Raw genomic sequence first — 24,496 nt, forward strand, 5'->3', positions numbered from 1 at the left:
CGGCTGAAAAACAACAAAGCCGCTGGAGCTGACAGCCTGCCAGCTGAACTATTTAAGTACGGTGGCGAGGAGTTGATAAGGTGCATACATCAACTCTCATGCATAATATGGTCAGATGAACGCATGCCCGACGACTGGAATTTAAGTGTGCTCTGCCCAATTCACACGAACGGCGACCGCGACATTCGCGCCAACTACCGCGGAATCAGCCTTCTAAGCATAGGTTATAAGGTCTTATCGAGTGTATTGTGCGAAAGACTGAAGCCCACCGTCAACGAACTGATTGGACCTTATCTTTTGACAGCACGAAGAGAAGTTGTCTTTATGCCGCGATGTATGAATTTGGTATCCCCGCGAAACTAATACGGCTGTGTAAAATGACGTTGAGTAATACCACCAGCTCCGTCAGAATAGGGACGGACCTCTCGAGCCGTTTGATACCAAACGAGGTTTCAGACAAGGTGACTCCCTTTCCTGTGATTTCTTTAATCTGATGTTGGAGAAGATAATAAGAGCCCCAGAACTGAATCGCTCAGGCACAATACTTTACAAGAGCCTGCATTTGCTGGCGTTTAGCGACGATATCGATATTATCGGTAAAAACAAGGGCTACAACTGTTCTGCCTTCTCGGGATTAGATAAAGATGCAAAAGGAATGGGTCTGGTGCTGAACAAGGACAAAACGAAGTATCTCCTGTCATCACACAAACAGTCAGAGCATACTCGTCTTGGCACCCACGCCACTGTTGACAGTTAGAAGTTTGAAAAAGTAGACGACTTCGTTTATTTGGGAACCAGCATTAACACCAATAATAATGTCAGCCTTAAACTCTTGCCAACAAGTGCTACTTTGGACTGAGTATGCTCTCTCGTCGTACAAAGACCACACTCTATAAAGTCACTCATCATGCCTGTGCTGGTGTATGGCGCGGTGGCATGGCCAATGAAAACATCTGAGGAAACGGCTCTTGGAGTTTTCGAGAGAAAGATTCTGCGAAATATTTACGGACCTTTACGCTTTGGCGATGGCGAATACCGCAGACGATTTAACAATGAGCTGTATGATGATATAGACACAGTGCAGAGAATTAAAATTCAGCGCCTCCGCTGGCTTGGCCATGTCGTTCGAATGGACAGAAATGCTCCTGCCCTGAAACTATTCAACGCGGGCCGCGATGCCGGTAACAGAGAGAGAGGAAGGCCTCCTCTGCGTTGGTAAGACCAGGTGGAGAAGGACTTGGCTCCACTTGGCATTTCCAATTGGCGTCATTTAGCACAGAAGATAAATGACTGGCGTGCTGTTTTGGACTCGGCCAAAATCGCTTAGGCGGTTACAGCGCCAATTAAGAAGAAGAAGAAGAACGTCATATAGCGTCACGCCAGATAGTTCAGCTAATGAAACATTAAGCAGAAGAGATTTCTACATTTAAAAACTTGTAAAATTAACCTTAAACATTTCCAAAATTACTACAAAAACTTTTATACAAAACGTACCAATACAATGTTTGGATATCGTTCTACTGCGGTATTTAAACTGTTTGTATATGCAGAGCTGCGAAACATTGCAACCACATACATTGCGTATTTTGAATATTCAATATAACAATGAATAACCTTTCATAATCTTCAATTTCCACGACGCTAATCACAACTAAAAATAAGCGAAGCATCAACTTTGTTTCTGATGCTCTGATTACTCTAGCGATCGTTTCGATAACTTTTCGGATGCGTTTTGGAAAAGTATACATTGTCAACATTTTGTAGTTCGACGTTATGGAACATTATACTTTGTACGCATGCAATGCAGTTTCGCAATTTTGTAATCGAAGTCAAAATCCAATTCAGTTTTTTGTAACGTCAATCCAGCGCGCATGTTTACTAATATCTTTAAATCGCTACTACCAACAGTTGTAATTTTTTTATGAATAAGGGTCCATTTAATTGCTATACAAATCTAAATAAACCTTTATAAAATTTTTTACTTTTTCAATCAGCCTCATTGCGTAAGTCGTAAATTAGGCTAAATTGTACGACTCGACAACATTGGCATTGTCTACTGTCGTGCTGTAATAAGTAAACGACAAAACGTCGACAACTATACAGTGCTGCCAATTTTTTCGTTTTAATACCCTAGTCGAGTGGAAATTTTAGGCAATGACGTGAAATTTTCGATACGATTCGACTCTCGAAAAACGACTGCATTCGGCACAACTCTAGCAATGAGGGTGAACATTGTATTTAAACATTTTTTCGTGCGAGTGTCACGTAACGCCAGTTTGTAAATACCGATATGCATACCCTGGGGATTAGTGCAGACGACCTGTGTCGGTACTGTGATATAACACCAGAAATCCCACGGAATCTCCTCTTAGAATGCGATGCGGTTGCGAGAAGAAGGCTAACACACCTGGAAGGAATGTGGCCAGAGGCTACGTACATACATATATACACTCTCTATCTGCCTCGAAACTGCTTGAATTCATCAGAGCACTGGGGCAGGATGAGGTGTTGTGATGAGCTCTGATGGCACAACAGACCTAAGGTCGCAGTGCAGATCCTCTAACAAATCTAATCTAATCTAACTAGAGATGGGCACGGGCCTAAATTTTCAGGACCGGCTCGGCGCGAGTGCAAAATCAACTTTGAAAAACACGCACGAGCCCGCACGTTAAGAATTTTAGTGGGGCCCGTCCCGGCCCCGCCCGGAAATAAAGAGGCAACTTTTATTGTATGTCTACGTATGTACTTATTTTTAATTTTGTGTTTATGTATGAATATTTACTTAAGCGATTCAAATTTTCACATCAAAGATTCTTATATATTTTCTGGGAAGTAAAAAAATGTGAAGGTATTTTATGTACAGATATGTAAACAAAACTACTAAGTATCTTATTTTTTCTATCGGTTTCCAAATATTTCTTTTTTTGCTTTTCTCTTATCAAAAGAGGTTTAAATATGTACTATTTTTTTTTTTTTTTTAATAAAAACAAAAGCTTATCTAAATTTGCAGTATTAGGAACGGGCTTTTTCGTGCTTTTATGAAATTTTACTGAACGCCCATGCACGCACGAGTTCGTGCTGAGAGCCCCTGCCAAAAGCCCGGCCCGTGCCCATCTCTAAATCTAACTATCTACTTAAACTTGGAACAAAATCAAAATCATCATCATCTGTTCCGTAAAAACCTTCATCGCTATTCAGCAGTTCAATATTCCAAGTGGGATCCATAATTTATTTTTTCAGTAACCCTACTAAAAAAACCATTACTTTCTTGTCAATGTGACACAAGACTACAAAATTAGCCGTTAAATTCAGCAAAAGAGAAACAACTGACGCGTAAACAAACCAATTGCGAAGGATTTCCCGTTTGTGTCAAATTTACACACGAGCGACACTTTCGTAACTTTTTTTTTGTTGTCACGCTCCTAAGCATGTTCATATATCAGGCATGCGATTTTTTAAACTGTTGTCGAACATTAGTCAGTAAGACACAATACCATTAAAATTGTGTCAAATTGTAAATATCATATACACACTTATGTATGTGCATATATAAATATTTCTTTATTAATCATCATAACACCAGCATAATAAAACAGTCTTAAAAATACATGCCCTCGATATCTTCCGTAGATGAAGTTGAACGAATAACCGACGCGTTTAGATACAAGTAACCGGTCATTTATGCACAAGAGGTGTGAAGTAACGTATGCCACTTTCAAAATAAACGGCTGGCTCATACAGTCAGTCAATAAAGTTTAGGTACAGTAATTTTTTTATAATACCGGCAACTATTTTTTAAATATTTTATTTTCCGCTAATTTTTTATAAAAATATCGAGGTCTTATATTCAATACCCTCTATCTGCATATTTCACAAAAACTACTTCGTGATGTTAGAACCCATCTAGGACTTACCTGTCATCAATGATGTTAATTCTGACTTTGCAATTTAATAGTAAATTAATTCTTCTGTCAAGCGTTATACAAGGTCAGCATTAATATCACCGATGACAGCTAAGTCTTAGGTGGATTTTTTATATCAGAATCTCATTTTTGTAAAAATTGTGGAGATAGAGGGTATTGAATATAAGCCCTCGATATAGGGTTTGTCGTTAGTTTATGATGATAGAGCGATTCAGAGATGCAATCAGTAACAAGTAGCCGGTCAGTTAAGCACAAGAGGTATGAAGTGACTTATGCCATTTTTAAAATAAACGGCTCATGTGTACAAAATATGCAGACATATTTTAACTCTAAAAGTAATTTTCGTTATATGTATGTGCATGTGGAAAAGTTTTCCATGTATTTTATATGGGAAAAAACTTTTCGTAGAAATGGTATAGAATTCTAAAAAACTAATATTTTTCTATCGGAAAACTCTTTTCATCTGCATAAGTATGCCAATAATAATACCCACTTGTTTATTTAACCATTTTTTCATCACAACTATAATTTATAGGTCCGACAAAAACTCACAAAAAACATGCAAAGGGGGACAAATAAAAAATCCTTAGTATTAAAAAATGGCTAAATAAATAATTGGGTATTATTATTGTAAGTCTCCTGAAGAGAACCAGAGTTTTCCAATAGAAAAATATTGATTTTCAAGTATTCTATACCATTTCTACGAAAAGTTGTTGTATTCCCATATAAAAATACTTGGAAAACTTTGAGCGTTTTGAGCGACCTCTAAATACTTTTTTTATTTTAAAATAAAAAAATAGGGGTATACTTTTTTTTTTTGTATAGAACAATCCTAGGGGCGAGAGCATTATAATCCCGAATTTACCGTTTTTCGACCACCCTAATGTACATTATTCTTCTTCTTATTTGGCGCTGTAACCGCCTAAGCGATTTTGGCCGAGTTCAACAAAGCACGCCAGCCGTTTCTTTTCTGTGCCAACTGGCGCCAATTGGAAATGCCAAGTGAAGCCAAGTCCTTCTCCACCTGGCCTTTCCATCTCAGTGGGGGGGCTTCCTCTTCCTCTGCTACCACCAGCGGGTTCCGAGTTGAATACTTTCAGAGCTCAGTTCTGCAGCTCTTATTATCTTCTCCAACATCAGATTAAAGGCCCGTGGCGAACGGCTCGGAGAAGTCTTTCCTAATTCTGACGGAGCTGGTGGTATTTCTTACCGTCATTTTACACAGCCGTATCAGTTTGGCGGGGATGCCAAATTCAGACATATCGGCGTATAGGCAACTCCTTTTAGTGCTGTCGAAAGCAACTTTACTTTCGACAAATAGATGGTGAGTGTCGATTCTTTTCTCGCGGGTCTTTTCCAAGATTTGGCGTATTGTGAATACCTGGTCTATGGTGGATTTTTCAGGCCTAAAGCCACACTGATAAGGCCCAACCAGTTCATTGACGGTGGGCTTCAGTCTTTCACACAATACGCTCGATAAGACCTTGTAGCCTATGCTAAGAAGGCTAATCCCGCGGTAGTGTAGCGGTAGCAACTGGTGGGGTCGCCTTTCTTGTTTATTGCGCAGAGCACACTTAAATTCCAGTCGTCGGGCATGCGTTCATCTGACCATATTCTGCATATTCTTGCGGAGTGCTGCCAGCTTTTCTTTTTATCACATCACGAAGTAGCGAACAAATGTGGCACGCTCCAGAAACCGCTACTAGGGATTTGCCGATTTTGACAATTCTCAAGTAAAAGTAAGCAACGCCTTAGAAACTTTAGATGCACTGAAATTTGATAATACTTTCACAAAAATCGCCGTTTTTTAAAATTTTCGTTATTAATTCTCTGTATACATAAATCATATATTTTGCAATGTAATGTGGAACGAACGAAATGACACTGAAGATGGCACAACGCCGAAACCGGTTTGTCTCCAAACCAAATTTGACAAGGGATGACGGAAAATCGTTCCACATTACATCACACTCCTACCCTGTCGGAAACACCAACAACGAAAATGAGTATATTTTACAATTAATACAATAAACCACGTTTCCTTACTGAGAAAATTTACTATTTTAAAGTTCATTTTATCCTCCCATTCGGCTTTGTTTACTTTTACTGGAGAAATTTCATCGTCGACGGGAATGCGGAATCTTTTATTATATCATTCTTGTTACCATATAGTGTTTAGTAATGGACAATTTTTGTTCTTAAAATTAAGAAAATTATGTCGAGCAAAAATATAAATAATCAAAAACGCAAATATGTGGTAGATTGCAGACCTTGAGTGGTAGATGCTCAAAAAAGTGGCAGACCTACCACAATGTGGTAGAAGTCCGATCACTGATTATCTTTTCTGTGGGAATTGATCGTGATACATGCGGATCTGAGTAATCGACTGAAACACGGCTGTTTGTCAAAAGCATACGATTTCGAACTCGCGTAAATGTACATTTGCTAAATGCGATAGCATGAACGCTCTTCGAAAACATAAGTTCAAAAGCGCTAAATGTTGCATTTTAAATGCAGCAAAAACGCTGCATAAACGCGCGAATGCCTCGTAACCATGTAAATCTCGTAAACTTACTTAATTTTGTATAGAAAATTGGTTTATTTACGAGGTTTACGCGGCTACGAGGCATTTCCGCGTTTCCATGAATACCCATATTTATTTTCATGAATTCTATACTATAACTGGTCTCAATCCTGGGATGCTTTTTGGGAGGCGGCATCTGTTCGCCCGGACACTGGACATTCATCAAGCATTTCTGATCTCGTCTCCAGCCGCTCTTGGTCTGGGACTGCTTATTGGTTACTTGCAGCAAACCTAACGGACTAGGCCGTTCACGATCCGCCCTGTGTGACCACGGTAAGGTCCTGAGCTTAGCCCTTACCCCCAAACTAATATTATTATTTTTTTTTTTTTGCTCGTAGGAGCCGAAAATGCTTTATGCACTGGCCGGGGGCGCTAGTCTCTATACTAACTTCCCCGAGTGTGGGACTCCCACCGAAGCGTGTTGGGCTACCCACTAAAACCCAAACTCCCACCGCCCGCGCAAGAATCCCACATCTGGCACCGCCATTATGCATGCCTTTCGATGCAGGAGCGCGCTGCTGCAGCCTCGGGGCTGCACTTTTGTAGGGGCGTTTCATTCGGGTGTCCTCAGTAGCCACCCGTATCTCGCATCTGCTTCTCACTTGTCCGCACTGGAGATCATTGACCCAATTATGTTGTTCGAAGTTATGTCTCCGTATCTTTCTTCCAACATTCTGCGCGAAATCAAGAAGTGTTCGCAAGAGAATAATGTATGGTGCACGTTATCTTCGACGTTTCCGCAGTAGTACAGAACGGTGAGTCCACCCTTCCCATTCTATGAAGATATTCTCAGAAGTAACCATGACCGGTGAGGAGTTGCGTCAGGTAGAAATCGACTTCCCCATGCGGTCTGTTCAACCATGTTTGACGGTCGGTGTGCTTTTTTACGGGCTTCGAAATAAACTTGGGAGAATCCCAGCTTGTGGTTTGATTTCCACTTGGATTCTCAACTTGGTTTATTCTCTAAGACAATAAATACAAAAATACAATTTACAAATAGTACAAGCTATATAAGTTGATGTTGCTCACATTGGTTTCGCTCCGCAGACAAGTAAAAAAGAACGGAATTTGCTAGAAGCACGACTACTTATAGCTTGACTTAATACATAAAATTAATTCATAAATGACATTCAAATAGATACAATACACCGCTATTCATGCTCTGCAACATTTGTAGGGTTGCCATCATCGACATCCCCGGCCCCGTGAGCAGACCCGGATGGGGGGCACACATCACAAGCACCGCTAACTTTGAAATAGGCCTTCGGTAGACTCCGCTGCTTGTCGGGACATGGGCGGAGCGAGCGATACCGTCTCTACCATAGTGTAGCTCCACCACCCTTCCTCTCTTCCACTGCGACCTGGGAGATTCGGCTTCACATATCAAAACGAGACGTCCTGGCTGGATGGGCTTTGCTGGCAAACACCACTTTCTACGCCGCGTCAGTTCGGGTAAATATTCGCGCACTCATTGGTGCCACATACCGTTCATCAAATTCTGCACCACACGCCACTGCTTTCGCAGGCACAACAGGTGGTGATCAAATGGCGCTGGCGTCTGTGTGGAGTTGGGGCACCCCAGCAAAAAGTGGTTGGGAGTCAATGGCTCCGGCTCCTCGGGCGTCACCGGTAGGTGTGTTAACGGCCTGGCGTTGACCATGTTTTCAGCCTCAATTAAAAAGCTCTGCAGCGTTTCGAGTCGTGGCGAGTGTACCTTCAACATAGGAAATAGCGCTTTCTTTACTGATTGTACGAGTCTTTCACATGCGCCACCTTCACTCGGATTGTATTAAATTTCCAACGAATGCCCAATGGCGTCAAGCCTGCCGTTAAAGAAGAATCTAAGAACAAACTTACACCTTGCAGCTCCTTTGCGATGCCAACAAAGTTGGTGCCATTGTCGCTCCTTATCACCTCGGGCACTCCGGGTCTATTAATGAAATTTCGGATGCAGATAAGGCACGCGTCACTTGACAGGTCAGTCGCCACTTCTAAATGGATGGCGCGCACAGTGAGGCAGGTGAACAGTGCGACCCACTTCCTCTCACGCTGGCGACGAATAGTTACGCTGATCGAGCCAAGGAAGTCGAGCCCAGTATAGGTGAAAGGCCTAACGTATGGTGTCACTCGGTCAGGTCAACACCCATTTGCGGTTGCTGGGGCTTGGCACGTTTCAGGCGACAAAGTTGGCATCGCGACTGCACGCTATTTAGCAGTCTTCGAAGCGAACGGATCCAATACCGTTGACGAATCTCACTCATCACCGTGGCAACGTTGATGTGTAAAAATTTTACGTGATAGTATTCGGCGAGCAAGCGCGTCACCCTGTGATGATTTGGCAATATAATCGGCTGTCTCGCTTCGATCAACGTGCATGCTGCCCTTTCAATTCTTCCGCATACTCGCAGCATGCCATCATTTGCAATAAAGGGGTTCAGTGTCCTCAATGTACTGCTGGCTGAAACAGCGCCATTGCGCTTTATATCGGCAAGTTCTTCGGCATACTCTCGTTCCTGGACGAATTTTATAAGATGTGTTTCCGATTGACGCTCTTAGTCAACGGTTAGTTCGCCTTTGGTGGGCGCTTCGTGCCGCACTTTCCTCAACAAATTTTGAACATAACGATGCACCCATGCCACAGAACGCTTTAGTCTAGAATAATTCGAAAATCGATCAATATTTGGCATTATCATGTATACTTGCCTCGCAGTTGACATAATGTATTTGACGCGCAGCTCATCTCTGCTGTGCTCCTCGCTATTAGTCATAAGTGATTCTTTCGGCCATAGGTTCTCGTCTTCCAACAAAAATTCTGGACTATTTTTCCACCGTCCATCGGGGTTATAATTCGCCGGAAATTTCGCTCTAGTGGCGTCATCGGCTGGACACCAGCGCCAGTCTCCGATGTCGCTAGCTTCTAAAATTTCTGCCACTCTGTTGGCTACGTATTGTTTATCTCGGCGGTGATCTGCTCGAATCCATTGAATAACTGTCAACGAGTCGGTCCAGAAATAGAAGCGATTAATGATTTTATTATGGTTTAATACGATAGTTTCTTTTAACCGTAGCGCCATGACCGCAACCTGCAGCTTCGGTATGGTATGGTACCGCGTTGGCGCGCAGCTTGACTTTGCCATAACGAATCTAACGATAACACTACCGTCACTCACCACACGCCAATAAGCCACAGCTGCCAACGCTTCCTCACTCGCGTCGGAGAAAATGTGTAACTCTGCGGGAATACTTTCGAAGTCCGCACGTAGCAACCCGGAATTCGAAATTGCTCAACCTTCGGTAATTCGTTAAGCCACATTTACCATTTGTGGTAGATATCATTCGGCAATGGATGATCCCATTCGATACCAGCTCTCCACACTTCCTGCATCAAAACTTTCGCGCTTACCATAAAGCTCAGCAGGAAGCCGAATGGGTCGAAGATCGACATGTTAAGGCTCAGCATCTCCCTTTTAATAGGCCTCCTTAAATTCATGACGATTTCTGGTGGGACTTTATGTAGTCGCAAGATGTATACAAAAACATCTGGTTTTGACAACCAGTACATGCCTAATATTCTATCCGCTTCTTTTTCAAAGCACACATAACCTGCACTGCTTGCAGAGCTGCCACATGCTGTTTTTAATTTTTCCGAATTAGAAATTATGTTTCGTAACATGAAACCGCCAGTTCGATGAATTCGAACAACTTCCAGTACTACTATTAGAGCCTCTTTCTCCGTTTGAAAACAATCGACGTAGTCGTCCACATAGTGCCTTTCAGTGATAGCGTGCACGGCACGTGGGCTCACTGCTGCAAATTCCTTGGCATTAACGTTTTTTTACGTACTGCGCTATCGTGGGTGAACAAGTAGCTCCGAAAATCATTCGCTCCATCCTGAATATTTCCACCGGCTTAGATGGTTCTCCATTTCTCCAGAGGAACCGCTGGCTGTCTTTAAATTCGTCAGCTATTACAATTTGATGAAACATCTCTTTATTGTCTCCACAGACTGCGATTGGAGCTTGCCTGAACTTAAAGAGTATCGAAATCAGTGATTTGTTAATGTCGGGTCCTGACAGAAGAGCTTTGTTTAGTGACATTCCTTGCACTTCTGCGGCCGCTTCAAAAACGATTCGTATTCCCTTCTTATTCAGGTTTCTCACACCAAAATGCGGCAATATATATATATATATATATATGTTAAGTTTTTTGCATAGCCCTTTTCCAAATAATCATTAATTTTGGCTCGATAGTCTACCGAATACTCTTTGTCTCTAGCCATTTTTTTTCCCAACACTTTGTAACCGATTCAAGGCCATCTGGTAACTGTCTGGGAATGGTAACACATTTTCCTTCCATAAAAGACCACATTCATAGCGGCCGCCTAATCGTTTTGTTTTAGCTTCTAAAATCGCCAGCGCTCGCTGATCAGAGTTTACATTATTTTTTTTTTAATCAGCTTTAATACCAAACGACTCGATATCGAAATACCTTTTCATCATGTCATGCATTTTGTACGCAACGTCTTCTGATTTTTGTAGCTTTCTACAATGTAATGCACGAAGTGGTTGCAACGAAGGCGTCGCGTTAATTGAGCCATAAATCACCCAACCTAACCTTGTTTTGGCTGCGATGGGCCCTGCGCCCATAGTTTGGCGTGGAGCTTCTATTGGGACTGTCAAAAAGACATGGTTGAGGCTTAGAATAACCTTTGGCTTAACGTTGGTATAATCGGTGAGCTTTAATCCCAAAAGATGAGAGTTTGTACCCGATTTTGTTAACTCGCTAATATGACAGCTCTGTATTGGCAACGTCAAATTTGTAGAACTGAAAACATTATGCACCTCATACTTCTCGGAATCGTTTTCTACACCGCACACACACAGCTTTTTGTGTATTTATTTGCTCATTTAACCATTGCAACTCCAAAATTTCAGCCTTGCCGCCAATTCCAAGTGCCAAGGCAAGGTCTTGGTCAATCATGGACACGTTCGCCCCATCGCCGACGAAAGCATAGGTAGTTAAAACCTTTTCTCGGCCATACAATTTTATGGGCAAAATTTGGAAGAGAACGTTGTGCGAGTGGCAATCGGCATGACAATTGCGGCGTTCAGTATGTTATTGGGCGGTCTTGCAACGCCTAGTTCGCTTGATGCATTGGCTGTTCCGCGGCGTCTTGGCGGTACACCAGCAGAATCAGTGTGGAGCAAATGATGGTGAACGTGCCGGCAACCGTGTGTTCCACAACTTTTGCGTGAAAGGCATTGTTGCGTACGGTGACCTTTTCTTAAGCATGAGAAACAAAGCTTTAATGCTTGCACCTGCTTCCAACGATCGTCACTTGTCATCTGTAAGAAATATTGACAATCATTTAAAGTGTTGCACTCACCTTCACAATTGGGACATATTTTGTGAAAAACGCTCACGCAGGCGTAGTGACGATTGTTGGATGCAGTTCTGCGACCTTGAACTGTTTTGGTTCCCAATTCCAGTTGATACAGCGAACTCCCAGCTTGATCAGCGTTGGATTAGAAAGGTGGTGAAATCCGTCCACGTTTTGAAGGAATGTCGCCATGTTTGCTATTTTGTTGGCAATATTTACCAGAGATTCGAGGTGACCATCGACTAAAGGCGGTATCGACCTGACCTTTTCAATTTGGCTCTTGATCAACTGTTCTGGCCTTCCGAAGATTTCGCGCAGTATCTCGAGGATTGCGGCTACGTTGGCAGAATTGACCAGCAACGACTCCACGGCTTCTCGTGCTCGGCCTTTCAGAGCATCACGTAGGCGCATTATATTGTGCAAATTAGAGTATTCAAATTCAAGCGTCGTACCCTCGAAATTTTCGATGAACGTCTGCCAATCTTCAGGAGTACGTGAAGATATAGGAAGGGGGTCTATTTTCTTAGCAGCGCTGCTCGTAGAGTGCTGGCTCTCTTCGCGAAGGTATGATGTGACACGCGGTGCTTGGGCATATGGCTGTTGCGTTGACTGCGACCAAGCATGCGCTGGCTGCGCGGTTGCTTCTGAAGATGGCGTTGCTGACTGCGACCAGCCATGCGCTGGCTGCGCGGCTGCTTGCGAAAGTAGCGGTGCTGACCGCGCCCAAGCATGCGCTGGCTGCGCGACAGCTTGGGAAAATGGCGGCGCTGACTGCGACCAAACGTACGCTGGCTGCGCGGCCGTTTGCGAAAGTCCAGGTGCTTGCTGAAGCATCGTGAGTGGTGGCGGTGCGGGTGGCATGACGTCTGCGACGATGGCGGTATGGGGAAAATACATGCTGGCTGTATGGTCGAGTTCGTAGATGGCTGTACTGGCATGCATTTGTCGCTTGAACTCGTTTTGCATTTCATCCAACTGGCGTCTAAAACCATCGAGGTTAACACTTACCGGCTGTGGTTGTACTGATGATGCGTTCGAGGTTGATATCTTGGCGGGTGTAGTTTTTTGCTGTTTACCGGACGAATCCTCCTGCATTCCGGCGCCCGAACTGCGCTGTTGCTGGGCAGACAAACTCTGCTGTTGCTGCGACTGGGCAGATGTACTCGACTGTTCGTTCGACGTTTTGTCACTCGTTGGGTTTGTAGGTGACATCTCTACAACAAATTCTCCAATACGAACGGGCAACAGTCCCTTGTTTTTCCTTTGACTCCTTCTCGGTGTATTTGGACTTGCTGGCATAGGCTTGATGAGCGACAATTAAGAGAATGGACGTGAACAGTGGCTTCAATAGAATAAAGTTGTGCTTTTTTACGGGCTTCGAAATAAACTTGGGAGAATCCCAGCTGTTACAGTGTGGTTTGATTTCCACTCGGATTCTCAACTTGGTTTATTCTCTAAGACAATAAATACAAAAATACAATTTACAAATAGTACAAGCTATATAAGTTGATGTTACTCACATTGGTTTTGCTCCGTAGACAAGTGAAAAAGAACGGAATTTGCTAGAAGCACGACTACTTATAGCTTGACTTAATACATAAAATTAATACATAAATGACATTCAAATACAGATACAATACACCGCTATTCATGCTCTGCAACATTTGTAGGGTTGCCATCATCGACAGTCGGCTATCAGGGTGTGCGTACATCGACCTTTTGTGCTCGCGTTCCAGTTTTGTTGCCACTGCTGGATTAGTTGCTCCCGCGTCCTTGCCGCGGCAGCTGCTCGACCTCTCTCGGCCCTGAGATTGTAAATCTCTTTTCGGTCGTAAGTAAGTAGCTCAATTGGCATGACGCCAGAAATAACTAGAACCGCGTCCGCGGACAACAAATTTAATTTTAAAATAATTTCAAGAATTCTATACCATTTCTAGGAAAACTTTTTTCCCCGAATAAAATATAAAGAAAACTTTGAGCGCTTTTAGCGACCTCTATATATTTTTTGATTAAAAAAAACAGGGGTATAATTTTTTTCAGCATCATTCAGTCACTGATTTTGTTTAACCCTTCTTATAAACCGCAGGCTTTCTAATAGTTACATTTGAGATTACATGTTTCAGAATTACATAATTATTCAAAAATATACTGAAAGTGAAAGTAGTTAAAAAAGTATTTAGAAAGTTACAGTAGTTTAAACAATGTATTCATTTAATATTTGGCTCTAATTCGTAAATATTCCGTCAATTGGAATATATACATTGAGTTGCTTTCTAACTCTCTTAGAAGTGGTCCTAGGTAGTAGTCCCTAAAGGAATAATAAATTGGGCACTTGAAGACAAGATGCTCGAGGCATTCCATTTGGCCTAGATTGCACTTGCATACATAAAGCATTTGGGTCTACGGTAAAATCCGCTTAAGTACCTCACGAAAAATGTCAGCTTTTTGAGGTACTTAAGCGGGTTGAGTACTTAAAAGAACCCGCTTAAGTACCTCGTTACGGGTACTTAAGCGAGCATAATTATTGATGTAGTTACATCTTTTTGTTAACTTACATAACTTATAAATATATAACTTGCATAAATGGTAAATCCTTGAATAAAACATGAACATTTAATAAAGTATGGGTAGTTTAAAACCATGACCGTAGCATTATTTAAGATTTTTCAATTAAAATACAGTTCATTCCCTAACTAGTACCATATAAACCGAGGCTTAAGATTTTATAGAAAACTTAAAGAAAAAAAATCACCAAAATTTTAAATTTTTTTCTCAGAAGTGTTTTTGAGTATACAGTTTTAAAGCCCATTCAATTTTAGTGTAATAATGTGCGAGTTTCAAGTAGCTAAAAATTCCAGTTGATTTTTTATAATATTTTTCCCGAAGGTGTGCGACGCTGCCAATGAATTTCAAAATATGTAAATATTTTAAGGAATATTAAAAGAGCACTTAAAAGGGGAAAATTATAGGTAAAATGGTAAATGGGGTACAAAAATTTAGGTACTTAGGCGGGTTGGGTAAATGAGCGGAGAGGTACTTAAGAGAGGGATTTTCTTCAGATTACATTCAAAAATTAACATTGCCCAAAAATCTTGGTTACTTAAGCGGGGGCCAGGCCTTTGATACAAAACCTTATGTGGTACTTCGTGGACAGGCCAACTTTAACTAAAATTTTACTCTAAATTTGACTTACTTCGTTGCAAGCTAACTAAACTTCCACCAGATTACAGATATTTTCGCCTTTAATTCTATGTTCATATGGAATAGTAGCTTATGTCGAAAGGCTGGCTTTAGTATAATGCGGCATTCGCAGCATGCGATTGCGGATGACTCACTGGTGCCGAGCCGTTGAAGAACTTTTGGCAAATGAACGTGCAAGAAATAGTTTCGGTACTAGCAAGTCAATATTAATACTAAGTCTCATCAATAAATTTCTAGTCGTTTAAAGAATAAGGGGAATGCCGCATTATACTAAAGCCAACTTCCCGACATAAGCTACTATTCCATATGAATACAGAATTATTATTTTCTTCTGCCGTACTTTCAACTCATTCACAATTTAAATTCAGACACATGCAATATAGCCACTTTTCTAGAAAGCCCTCAAACGTGAGGAGGTGTTCACAAAGAATTCAATTGAGAAACTTGGCCACTTTGCTAAGGGCCAATTTCACAGTGCGTAGTTAACTCAGTATCGGCAGTTAACTACAGATTTTTGTACTGTAAATCTCTAGTTAACTGCCGTTTCTGAGTTAACTACGCGCTGTCAAATGGGTCCTAAGACTTCTTGTTGCCGCAATAACATGTTCACAATGTTCCTTGTTTACAAAAATTTTCTTTTGCGAGCAACATAACCTATAATTACGGTGACCATATTTATGAAAGCCGAATACGGGACAAAAAATTATTTTGCAAATTTTGTCCACACTGTTTTCCCTGAAAGAGTATCCTTATAGTAACATCACAAATTTGTAGTATAATTTTCTCGGGATTTTTACCCCATATAATTTGTTAAAAAAAATTCGTTAAATTTTAGTATCAGAAAGTGCAATTTTAAGTCGGTAAATGCTGGCAATTTTTTTTTTTTTTTGTTGACAGTGTTACGCCTTTTTTCAGACAAATTATGTATGTTCGGCCTTCTTTTTTGAAAGAGAAGCAAATGAGCAGCACTTTCCATTCGCACTTTATTAAACTCAATTTTAATGAGTTACAAAACTGCAACCCAATTTTTTTTCTAAAGATTCTAATTAAAAAGTTTGAAATTTTGGTGAAACATTGCAGAATTAATTTTATAGTTTTTCTTAGGAAAAGAGCTTTACTTTAATAAAATAATTAATAATAAACATTAAATAAACTAAAGAAAAATAGCCACAACTTACTAAAATGTCGGGTCTCAATTTATATTTTGGTCACTGTATGTATTCTTCGATTCGAATCACAGGCATTCAGATTAGGAAATAATAACTGTTTATAAAGAAAATTGCCATTATATACCAAAATCACTTAAAACTCGTTCATAGGCAAGCCATTTTAATGAGCTGTTAAGGCTTCGGAGCGCCGAATACGGGACAAATACAGGGCATTAAAAGAAATACAGAATATTTGGCGTCCCGTATAAAATAAATAAATTACCAGGACAATGGGTCAAAAAAGAGGACAGTCCCGTATAATACAGAACGGATGGTCACCGTACCTATAATGTGGATATTCATGTGGCTATCGTCTAATTGTACCTAAATTGAGCTCAGTGTACCGAATATACCTTTTGGTTCGAAAAAGTTGGAAAAAGGTACAATTTTTCATCCCTGGTCACAACAGTCCATTGCCTTTCATAAATTGATTGGGTTCGGGAGCTTTGCAGCTTAATATACTTGAGTGCTCGAGTTTCAACTCGAGTGTGCACAAAATTTGCTTGTTTGGCTCAGGGTAGTGCGGCGATGCCCAATCCCTATGCTGCTTATGTAGATATAGGCTGTGTGTTCTAATATACCCACACAGCACTCCGCGCGAAACTAAACAATAGATACACAAACATTTCTGTCTATTTCGCTTTTCATTTTTTCTTTGCGTATGCACAAGCACAAAGCAACAACACTTTCGTATGCTTTGTTGGTACGTTTGGCGACAGTTATCGTGTTGCGTTTTATCGCAATGTTGCGGGCACTTCCATTTAAAAATTTTGGGCATGGCTGCTGTCGTTTCATTAGTAGGGTTCGAAATTTAATACTTTGGTATCGATACTGAGTACTCATTCTGGCATCGAGCTCATGGTATCGATACTCGAAAAGTATCAGGGAAAAAGTATCGATACTACTCAATATCGGACTCATTAAAATAAGTCTTTTGGGATACTAAAATTATTTTATTCTTCAATCGCATATCTAGTTATTTCCTGAAATGAAAACAATAAAAATTTAAAATATTTGATTTTTATTTCATTGCAGAACTTACCCTGCAAACCAAAGTTCCCGAAATCTTAACGAAATCTTTAGGAGTATCTGATTTTTGTAACGATTTTTTCCGAATCTTCAAAGAAAATTATATGAAGTGGTTGACACGAACTCGTAAAGAAATTTCTGTACGAAAAATAAAGCAAATTCTGAAAAAAGTCTGCAAGAAATTCTTCACATATCAGCATTATTTTCATATCTTTACCGATTTTCTTCCGAAATTTCGGAAAAGAATGGAAGTGTGCGTAATTTATTTCATTTTTGAAAATTCGGCAAAAATCGGATGGGATCTTTCCGAATTCTTTAAAATTTCTTTACGATTCAGAATACTCTGAAAAAATGGTTTGCAGGGTACTTTCACGTTAGAAGTAATTTCAACGTTAAATGTACATACATGCATACTTTCACGAATTTCAAATTTTATTAAGAATTTTTGTAAACTTTCTGGGTATGCATTTTTGTAGCCTATTTAATTTTAGTATAATAATGTGCAAGTTTGAATTAAAAGTTAACGGTAGTAGGCTACACGTAAAGTTGATTAGGTTACAAAACTGCATACCCAAAGAGTTTGTAAAAATTCTGCATTTTCGTGAACTTTGCGTAAAGTTTTATGGACTTATTCATAAAAAATAAAAAAGGTTAATAAACTGAAAAATATATGACAATGTCATTTTATTAAGCTCTTTAAACCTACTTTATTTTTTATGAATAATGCCATTAAACTTTATCTTATTTGGTTTATATTATGCAACAGACTACATGAAATTTCAGTTTATCTCAAGTGATGGACAAAATTGAATGATCGTAATCCTTATAAGCAAAGAAAATTGGATTGCCAATGGGAGAAAAAATTTAAAAAGGGTGTTTTTTAAAAAGTATTCGATACTACGAGTACTTTGCAAAGTATCGAGCAAAATAACCAAATAAGGACCCTCAGTATCGATGCTTACTCAATATCGATAGTATCGTTCGAACCCTATTTATTAGTTACACAAATTTCGGGTTAGTTGCGGGTGTCCGAATGTGTTTTAGCTTGTGATCAATTTTTAGCGAGGGTGATCGAACAAACACATTCGTACTCAAACCAGCTTTCGGGTGTGCAATTTTCCGATAAAATTAGTTATTAATTTTCCTTAATGCTACCACGTATTACTAGTGCTAATATCAAATTTCCACGTCTTTCAGATCTTTCAGTCGTTAATGGTAATTTTAACTAAAACTGTTGTTTTTATGTAAATTTTTTTTATTATTTTTAAACTAGTTTTTGTTTCTTTCATGAACATGTTAAGAATACCTAAAATATGCATGTCATCACGTTACTTAAAAAACAGGCCTGCGACGGGTTTCCCCTTAAAAAGTAATAAGCAATTAGAGTAGGTATTAGGTACTTAGCTACGAAAAATAATAAACAGGGCTATCACCGAATCCATCGTAGAAAATTTGCGAATTCGAATGCCTACTACGAATACGAAAAAATTGCTATCACTGAATCCGAGTGAACTCGAAAATATCGTTGCCACTTTGAATGCTGGTTCGAAATCAGCTAGTGCAGAGGAAACAATAGACATTTATGTATGCCGTTTTGCTCACGCTGCCCCAGCAGTGGCGATGGGCGAGTGAGCAAAGCACTAAACTGCCAATCGAGAGATGCAAGTTCGAATCCGAGTCGTCGGGCAGCGGGGCTTTTTTTCTTTATTTATTTAATTTTTTTAGTTTAGATTTTCTTCTTTTAAAGGGAAAACAATTTTTTTAGTTTATTTTTATGATATTAAAGTAATTACGTTTCTTTCCTAATAAATTGTTGTTGAACTATTATTTACTCGCTTCATAAAAAATAATATTCAACAATTTTTATTGAGCTTGAGGCCGTTTTTTTAATCAAAACTTATTGTGGAAAAGCAAAAAAGGTTGTGGCCTCGAGCTCATAAAAATTGTTGAATATAATTGTTATAAAGGCCATAAAAATAACAAAAAACAAATAACTTAAGGACGAGCACACCTAAAAGTTAAGCATTCTAAAATAGAATTATTAGCACAAACCAACAATACCAACAACCACATGATCAAGTGAATTGCAGCGGAATAGCTGCGCTTGATTGTGTTGGCATAACAAAAATGAAAATAGTGGACATAAGCAAACGATAATTTACAAGGCGTACTTAGCACGGTGCATAGGCAACTGGCTGAGTCAGTGGGATCGTCGGTTCGAATCCTACTGAAACAAGTCTGATGAGGAAATGTGGTGATTTCCGAAATAGCTATTAGTTCTACCATTTTTTCCAAATTATTGTTGCTTTTCCACAATAAGTTTTCATTAAAAAAACGGCCTCAAGCTCAATACAAATTTTTGAATATAGTTGCTATAAGGCCATAAAGTAACAAAAACAAATAACTTAAGGACGAGCACACCTAAAAGTTAAACATTCAAATAATAGAAATATTAACAAAAACCAACAACCACATGACCAAGTGAATTGCAGCGTAATAGCTGCGCTTGATTGTAGCTGGCTTAACAAGTGAAATAGTGGAAAAAGCAACAAGAATTAACAAGGCAAACTTAGCACAGAGCGTAAGCAACTGGCTGAGTCAATGGGATCGTCGGTTCGAATCCTACTGAAAGAAGTCTGATGAGGAAATGTGGTGATTTCCGAAATAGCTATCACTTCTACCATTTTTTTAAATATAAAAATTATTGTTGCTTGTCCACAAAGGTTTTTCATATAAAAACGGCACCGAGCTCAATAAAAATTGTTGAATATAATTGTTATAAGGCCATAAAATAACAAAAACAAATAACTTAAGGACGAGCATACCAAAAAGTTAAACATTCTAAAAATAGAATTATTAACGAAAACCCAACAAAACCAACAACCACATGATCAAGTGTGAAGTGCAGCGGAATAGCTGCGCTTGATTGTGTTGGCTTAACAAATATGAAAAAGTGGAAAAAAAGCAACAATAATTCACAAGGCGAACTTAGCACAGTGCGTAGGCAACTGGCTAAGTCAGTGGGATGGTCGGTTCGAATCCAACTGAAAGAAGTCTGATGAGGAAATGTGGTGATTTCTGAAATAGCTATCACTTCTACCATTTTTTTCAAATTATTGTTGCTTTTCCACAATAAGTTTTCATTAAAAAAACGGCCTCAAGCTCAATAAATATTGTTGAATATAATTGTATACTTTATCGCCTTAGTAACAAAAAGTAATATCGTAAAAAATATTCATTCATTAAATAGCGTCTAGCAGATGAATGTATGTATCTGCATTAGGGTGGTCCAAAAACAGTAATGTCGGAATTGTAATGCTCTCACCCCCTAGGATTGTTCGATATCGGAAAAAATTGTACCCCTATTTTTTTATTTTGAAATCTAAAAATATTTAGGGGTCGCTCAAATCGCTAAAAGTTTTCCATGTATTTTTATATGGGAAAAAACAACATTTCATTTTTCCATGAAAAATTGTGAGCGCTTTGAGCGACCTCTAAATATTTTTTGATTGCAAAAAAAGGGTATAATTTTTTCCGGTATAAAACAATCCTAGGGGTTGAGAGCATAAAAATTCCGACTTTACTTTTTCACATGCATGTTTGGACCAGCCTTATGTACATACATACATATGTTCATATGTATGTATGGCATTGGTATTTGACGTCTACGTTTACATAAATATATGAAATTATATCAAACTATAACAAATTTGGACTATAATAAATGTTTATTAACAATACTGCAGCTTTTTTGCATTATTTTTAAGATTCAGTGATTTTTTTTCCGACAGCATAAACTCGTCGTAGAGTTTGACTGACTTCCAAAACGTATCAATATATTGTTTGGAAACTGTTATAATGCGGTATTCAAACTGTTTGTATATGCAGAGTTGCGACACATTGCAACCATATACATTGCATATTTTAAATACTCAATATAGCAATGAACATTTTTTCTGAATTTTCCATTTTTAAAACACCAATGGTAACCAATAACAAACGAAGCATCAACTTTGTTTCTGATGCGCTGATTGCACTGGCGGTGCGTTTCGATACATTTTCGGATGCGTTTTGGTAAAGTATACATCGTCCACATTTGGTAGTTCGGCGTTATGGAACATTATACTTTGTACGTATGCAAAGCAATTGACGTTTTGGAAGTCAGCCTATCTGTACGAATCTTCATTACGAACGGATTCAATGAAGGCTTTCTACGAATTTCGAATTTACGTTCGTAGCCATTCGGATTCTGTGATAGCCCTTTCGTAGATTTCACGAAAAACGAAGCTACGATGGATTCTATGATAGCCCTGAATAAAAAAATTCAATCATAAAAATGTTCCGAGAAAATTGCTTCTTTATTCTTTCTTAGTATTGCCGAGTATTTCTTGCGTTGAATTCAAATTACCTAGTCTATTTAGAGGTAATTTTAACTGATGGCGTTGGATTTTTAAGTAAAAGTTTAATTTTAAATTAATTCATTTTTGGTTTTTCATGCAACTTGCTAAAGATTCTAAAATATACATACATATCTCACCAATAAAAATAAATAACGCATGATCACAATCTATTTTAGATGGAAGAAAATGCGCAGACCCCTCCACAAAAAAAAAAAATTAAAATAAAAAAATCAACGTTATTTTTTACCGACCTGTAATTTGCACTTTATTGTACTAAAATTGAATGGGCTACAAAACTGCATACTCGAAAATTTTCTTAATACAAAGTTTGAAATTACAATAAACAATTTTTTGAAGTTTGATTAATTTTTGTGAACTTTGTGCAAGCTTTAAAACTTTTATTTATGTGGTTTCTGTTATTGATCGAACTATATTTTAAATGAAAATTCTTAAAAATAAATAAATAAACATAAGTAACAAACGATATCATTCTGAATTTTGTATTATTTTGAACATACATACATATGTACGTTAGACTGCATCACCAAAAAAAATCGGTTTTTCCGCCGGGATTACAAAAATTTACTATATTTTAAGACGTCCACCAAAATTTTCGGTAAAATATTAAGATTTAAGCGAGCTGGACCGAGTTGAAAATCCCTCCAAAATGGAGTTTTTTATTAATATAAATAGTTTCTTAAAGAACTTTTTTGATAAAAGTCCCCACAGATGACAAAACAGATTAGGCTTAAAAAATCTGCAAAAACATATTTAAAAATCTTTTCAACGGAATCGTTATAATGAGATTTTTGAAGCTGTTTTTTTACTTTTTTCAAAGATTGATTTACGAAAAACTTAAATAACTGGGCCAAAACTATTCCGATTTAGACTTATGCGATCACGGTAGAATGGTATTTTCCTAATATTTTTATTTATGTGCAAAAAAGTCATTCGAATCATCTTATTCAACTTTGAATGATGTTCGTTCATCCTACCTTTCTCTTTCATCCTTTGAATGAGATTATTAGCAAAGATATAAAAAGGGTGAGAAAATACCTTTCCAAAGATACCTCACAAGTCTAAATCGGAAGAGTTTAGATTCAGTTAATCAAGTTTTTCTTATACCAATCTTTGAAACAAGTTAAAAAACAGCACCAAAAATCTCATTATTACGATTCCGTTCAAAAATTTTTTTAATATTTTTATGTAAATTTTTTAAGCTTGAACCGTTTTGTCATTTGAGGGGATTTTTTCAAAAAAAAAAAATCTTTAACTATTTTTATTCATGAGAAACTCCATTTTTGCAGGTATTTTCAAATCGGTCCAGCTCGCTTAAATCTTAATATTTTTCCGAAATATTTTGGTGGACGTCTTAAAATATAATAGATTTTTTAATTCCAATGGAAAAACAGCACCGATTTTTTGTTTGTATGGGGAGTGATGCAGTTTAATGTACGTAGATGCGTGTCTTGGTTGGAAGATAAAAATTATATTTACTTACCCATACGGGCTGCTTTTTTCGCGAAAAATTCTTCAAAACTATCATATTCGGTTATATCATAAAGCCTGCAGAAGTAATTTTTACTAGCACGCTTAAGAACACTTTCAGCAACCGTAAAAGGGTCCTTAAGGTCGCCAACACGTTGAGCATTCTTTAAAACTACTGCCTCTGAATTTACTTTTCCAGAATTTGTTAATACGATTCCTGGACAATCAATAAGTTTTATCTTGGAATCAAGTTCGACCTCCTGCATTACCCTAAAACGTGATTTTTTATTTAAATGTAGATGCAACCTTGATTTTTACTTACTTCGTAACACCTGGAGTGCAGCCAACGGAACAAGTTTTTCCCCGAGTCAGCGAATTTATTATGGAACTCTTTCCTACGTTGGGTATGCCAACAACACCGACCCGAATTGACGTTTTAATTCCTTTATTTCGACAGTAGTTTCCAAGCATTGACATAAGCAATTCGGCTCCTACACACACAGAACCCTGCATGGCCTTTGCTGTATTCGTTTGCTTCAGCTTTCGACGTCCTAGCTTTGAAGACTGATCCTGAGTTGAGGCTTTAAAAGCAGTTACTGGACCAAGGCGCCGAAAATACTTTATCCAGTCGTTAAGATTTTCACGCGGCACTAAATCGGCTTTATTTAATATTAATACCAGCCTCTTATTACCATGTGCTGAACGAACGGCATGTTCAACCTCGCTGCATCTAGTTCCAATTGGATCGCGAGCATCAACTACCTCCAAAATAACATCAGCATTCTGAATAACCTTTTTAAATTCTTTGAAGTACTGTTTCATTGACTGCTCCTTGCGATTACTGGAACAATATGTATTCTAAACAAAAGAATAAGGAATTTAAAATGTTTTTTAAAAAATTCGCTCAGTGAAATATTTAGTTTCTTTGCGCATCTTTGAAAATTATTGCAATTTTTTATTATTTTAACCACGTCTTAGTTAAAGCTATAGAAAATGTAGAAAATTTTCAGAGATGCAAAACAGACACATATTACGAGTTCGTGCGCCGGTTTCGCCCATTTTCAATACCAACCTTCCTTAGGCAAAAATTAACCTAGGAACTAAATTTCGTTGCGATACCTTAATTTTTAATCGAGTTATCATGCTGACGAAAGGCCAGACAGACATGGCTCACTCTATTTCTCTCGTACATATCAACGGGTGCAACATATGCAACGGGTGCATAATTTTTGCGTATACTCGAGCAGCTGACAAAACCCGTTTTGCATCAGTCTCTTTAAACA

At 38.6% G+C, this 24,496-nt stretch overlaps 1 protein-coding gene across 1 annotated transcript in view; it reads right to left on the minus strand.

Annotated features, from left to right (window-relative positions):
* Positions 1–24,071, minus strand: part of LOC118749844 (guanine nucleotide-binding protein-like 3 homolog) — a gene marked incomplete at both ends in the record, with an annotated part of 48,452 nt that extends 24,381 nt beyond the window's left edge. The window contains 2 exon segments of the mRNA XM_036484627.1: positions 23,227–23,483; positions 23,536–24,071. Of these exon segments, the coding sequence (XP_036340520.1) occupies positions 23,227–23,483; positions 23,536–24,071 (793 nt within the window).
* Positions 24,072–24,496: the final 425 nt, after the last annotated feature.

The sequence above is a fragment of the Rhagoletis pomonella genome, unplaced genomic scaffold, assembly GCF_013731165.1.
Source record: "Rhagoletis pomonella isolate Grant_MI unplaced genomic scaffold, Rhpom_1.0 Rhpom_scaffold_00001, whole genome shotgun sequence".
NCBI classification, from domain to species: domain Eukaryota; kingdom Metazoa; phylum Arthropoda; class Insecta; order Diptera; family Tephritidae; genus Rhagoletis; species Rhagoletis pomonella.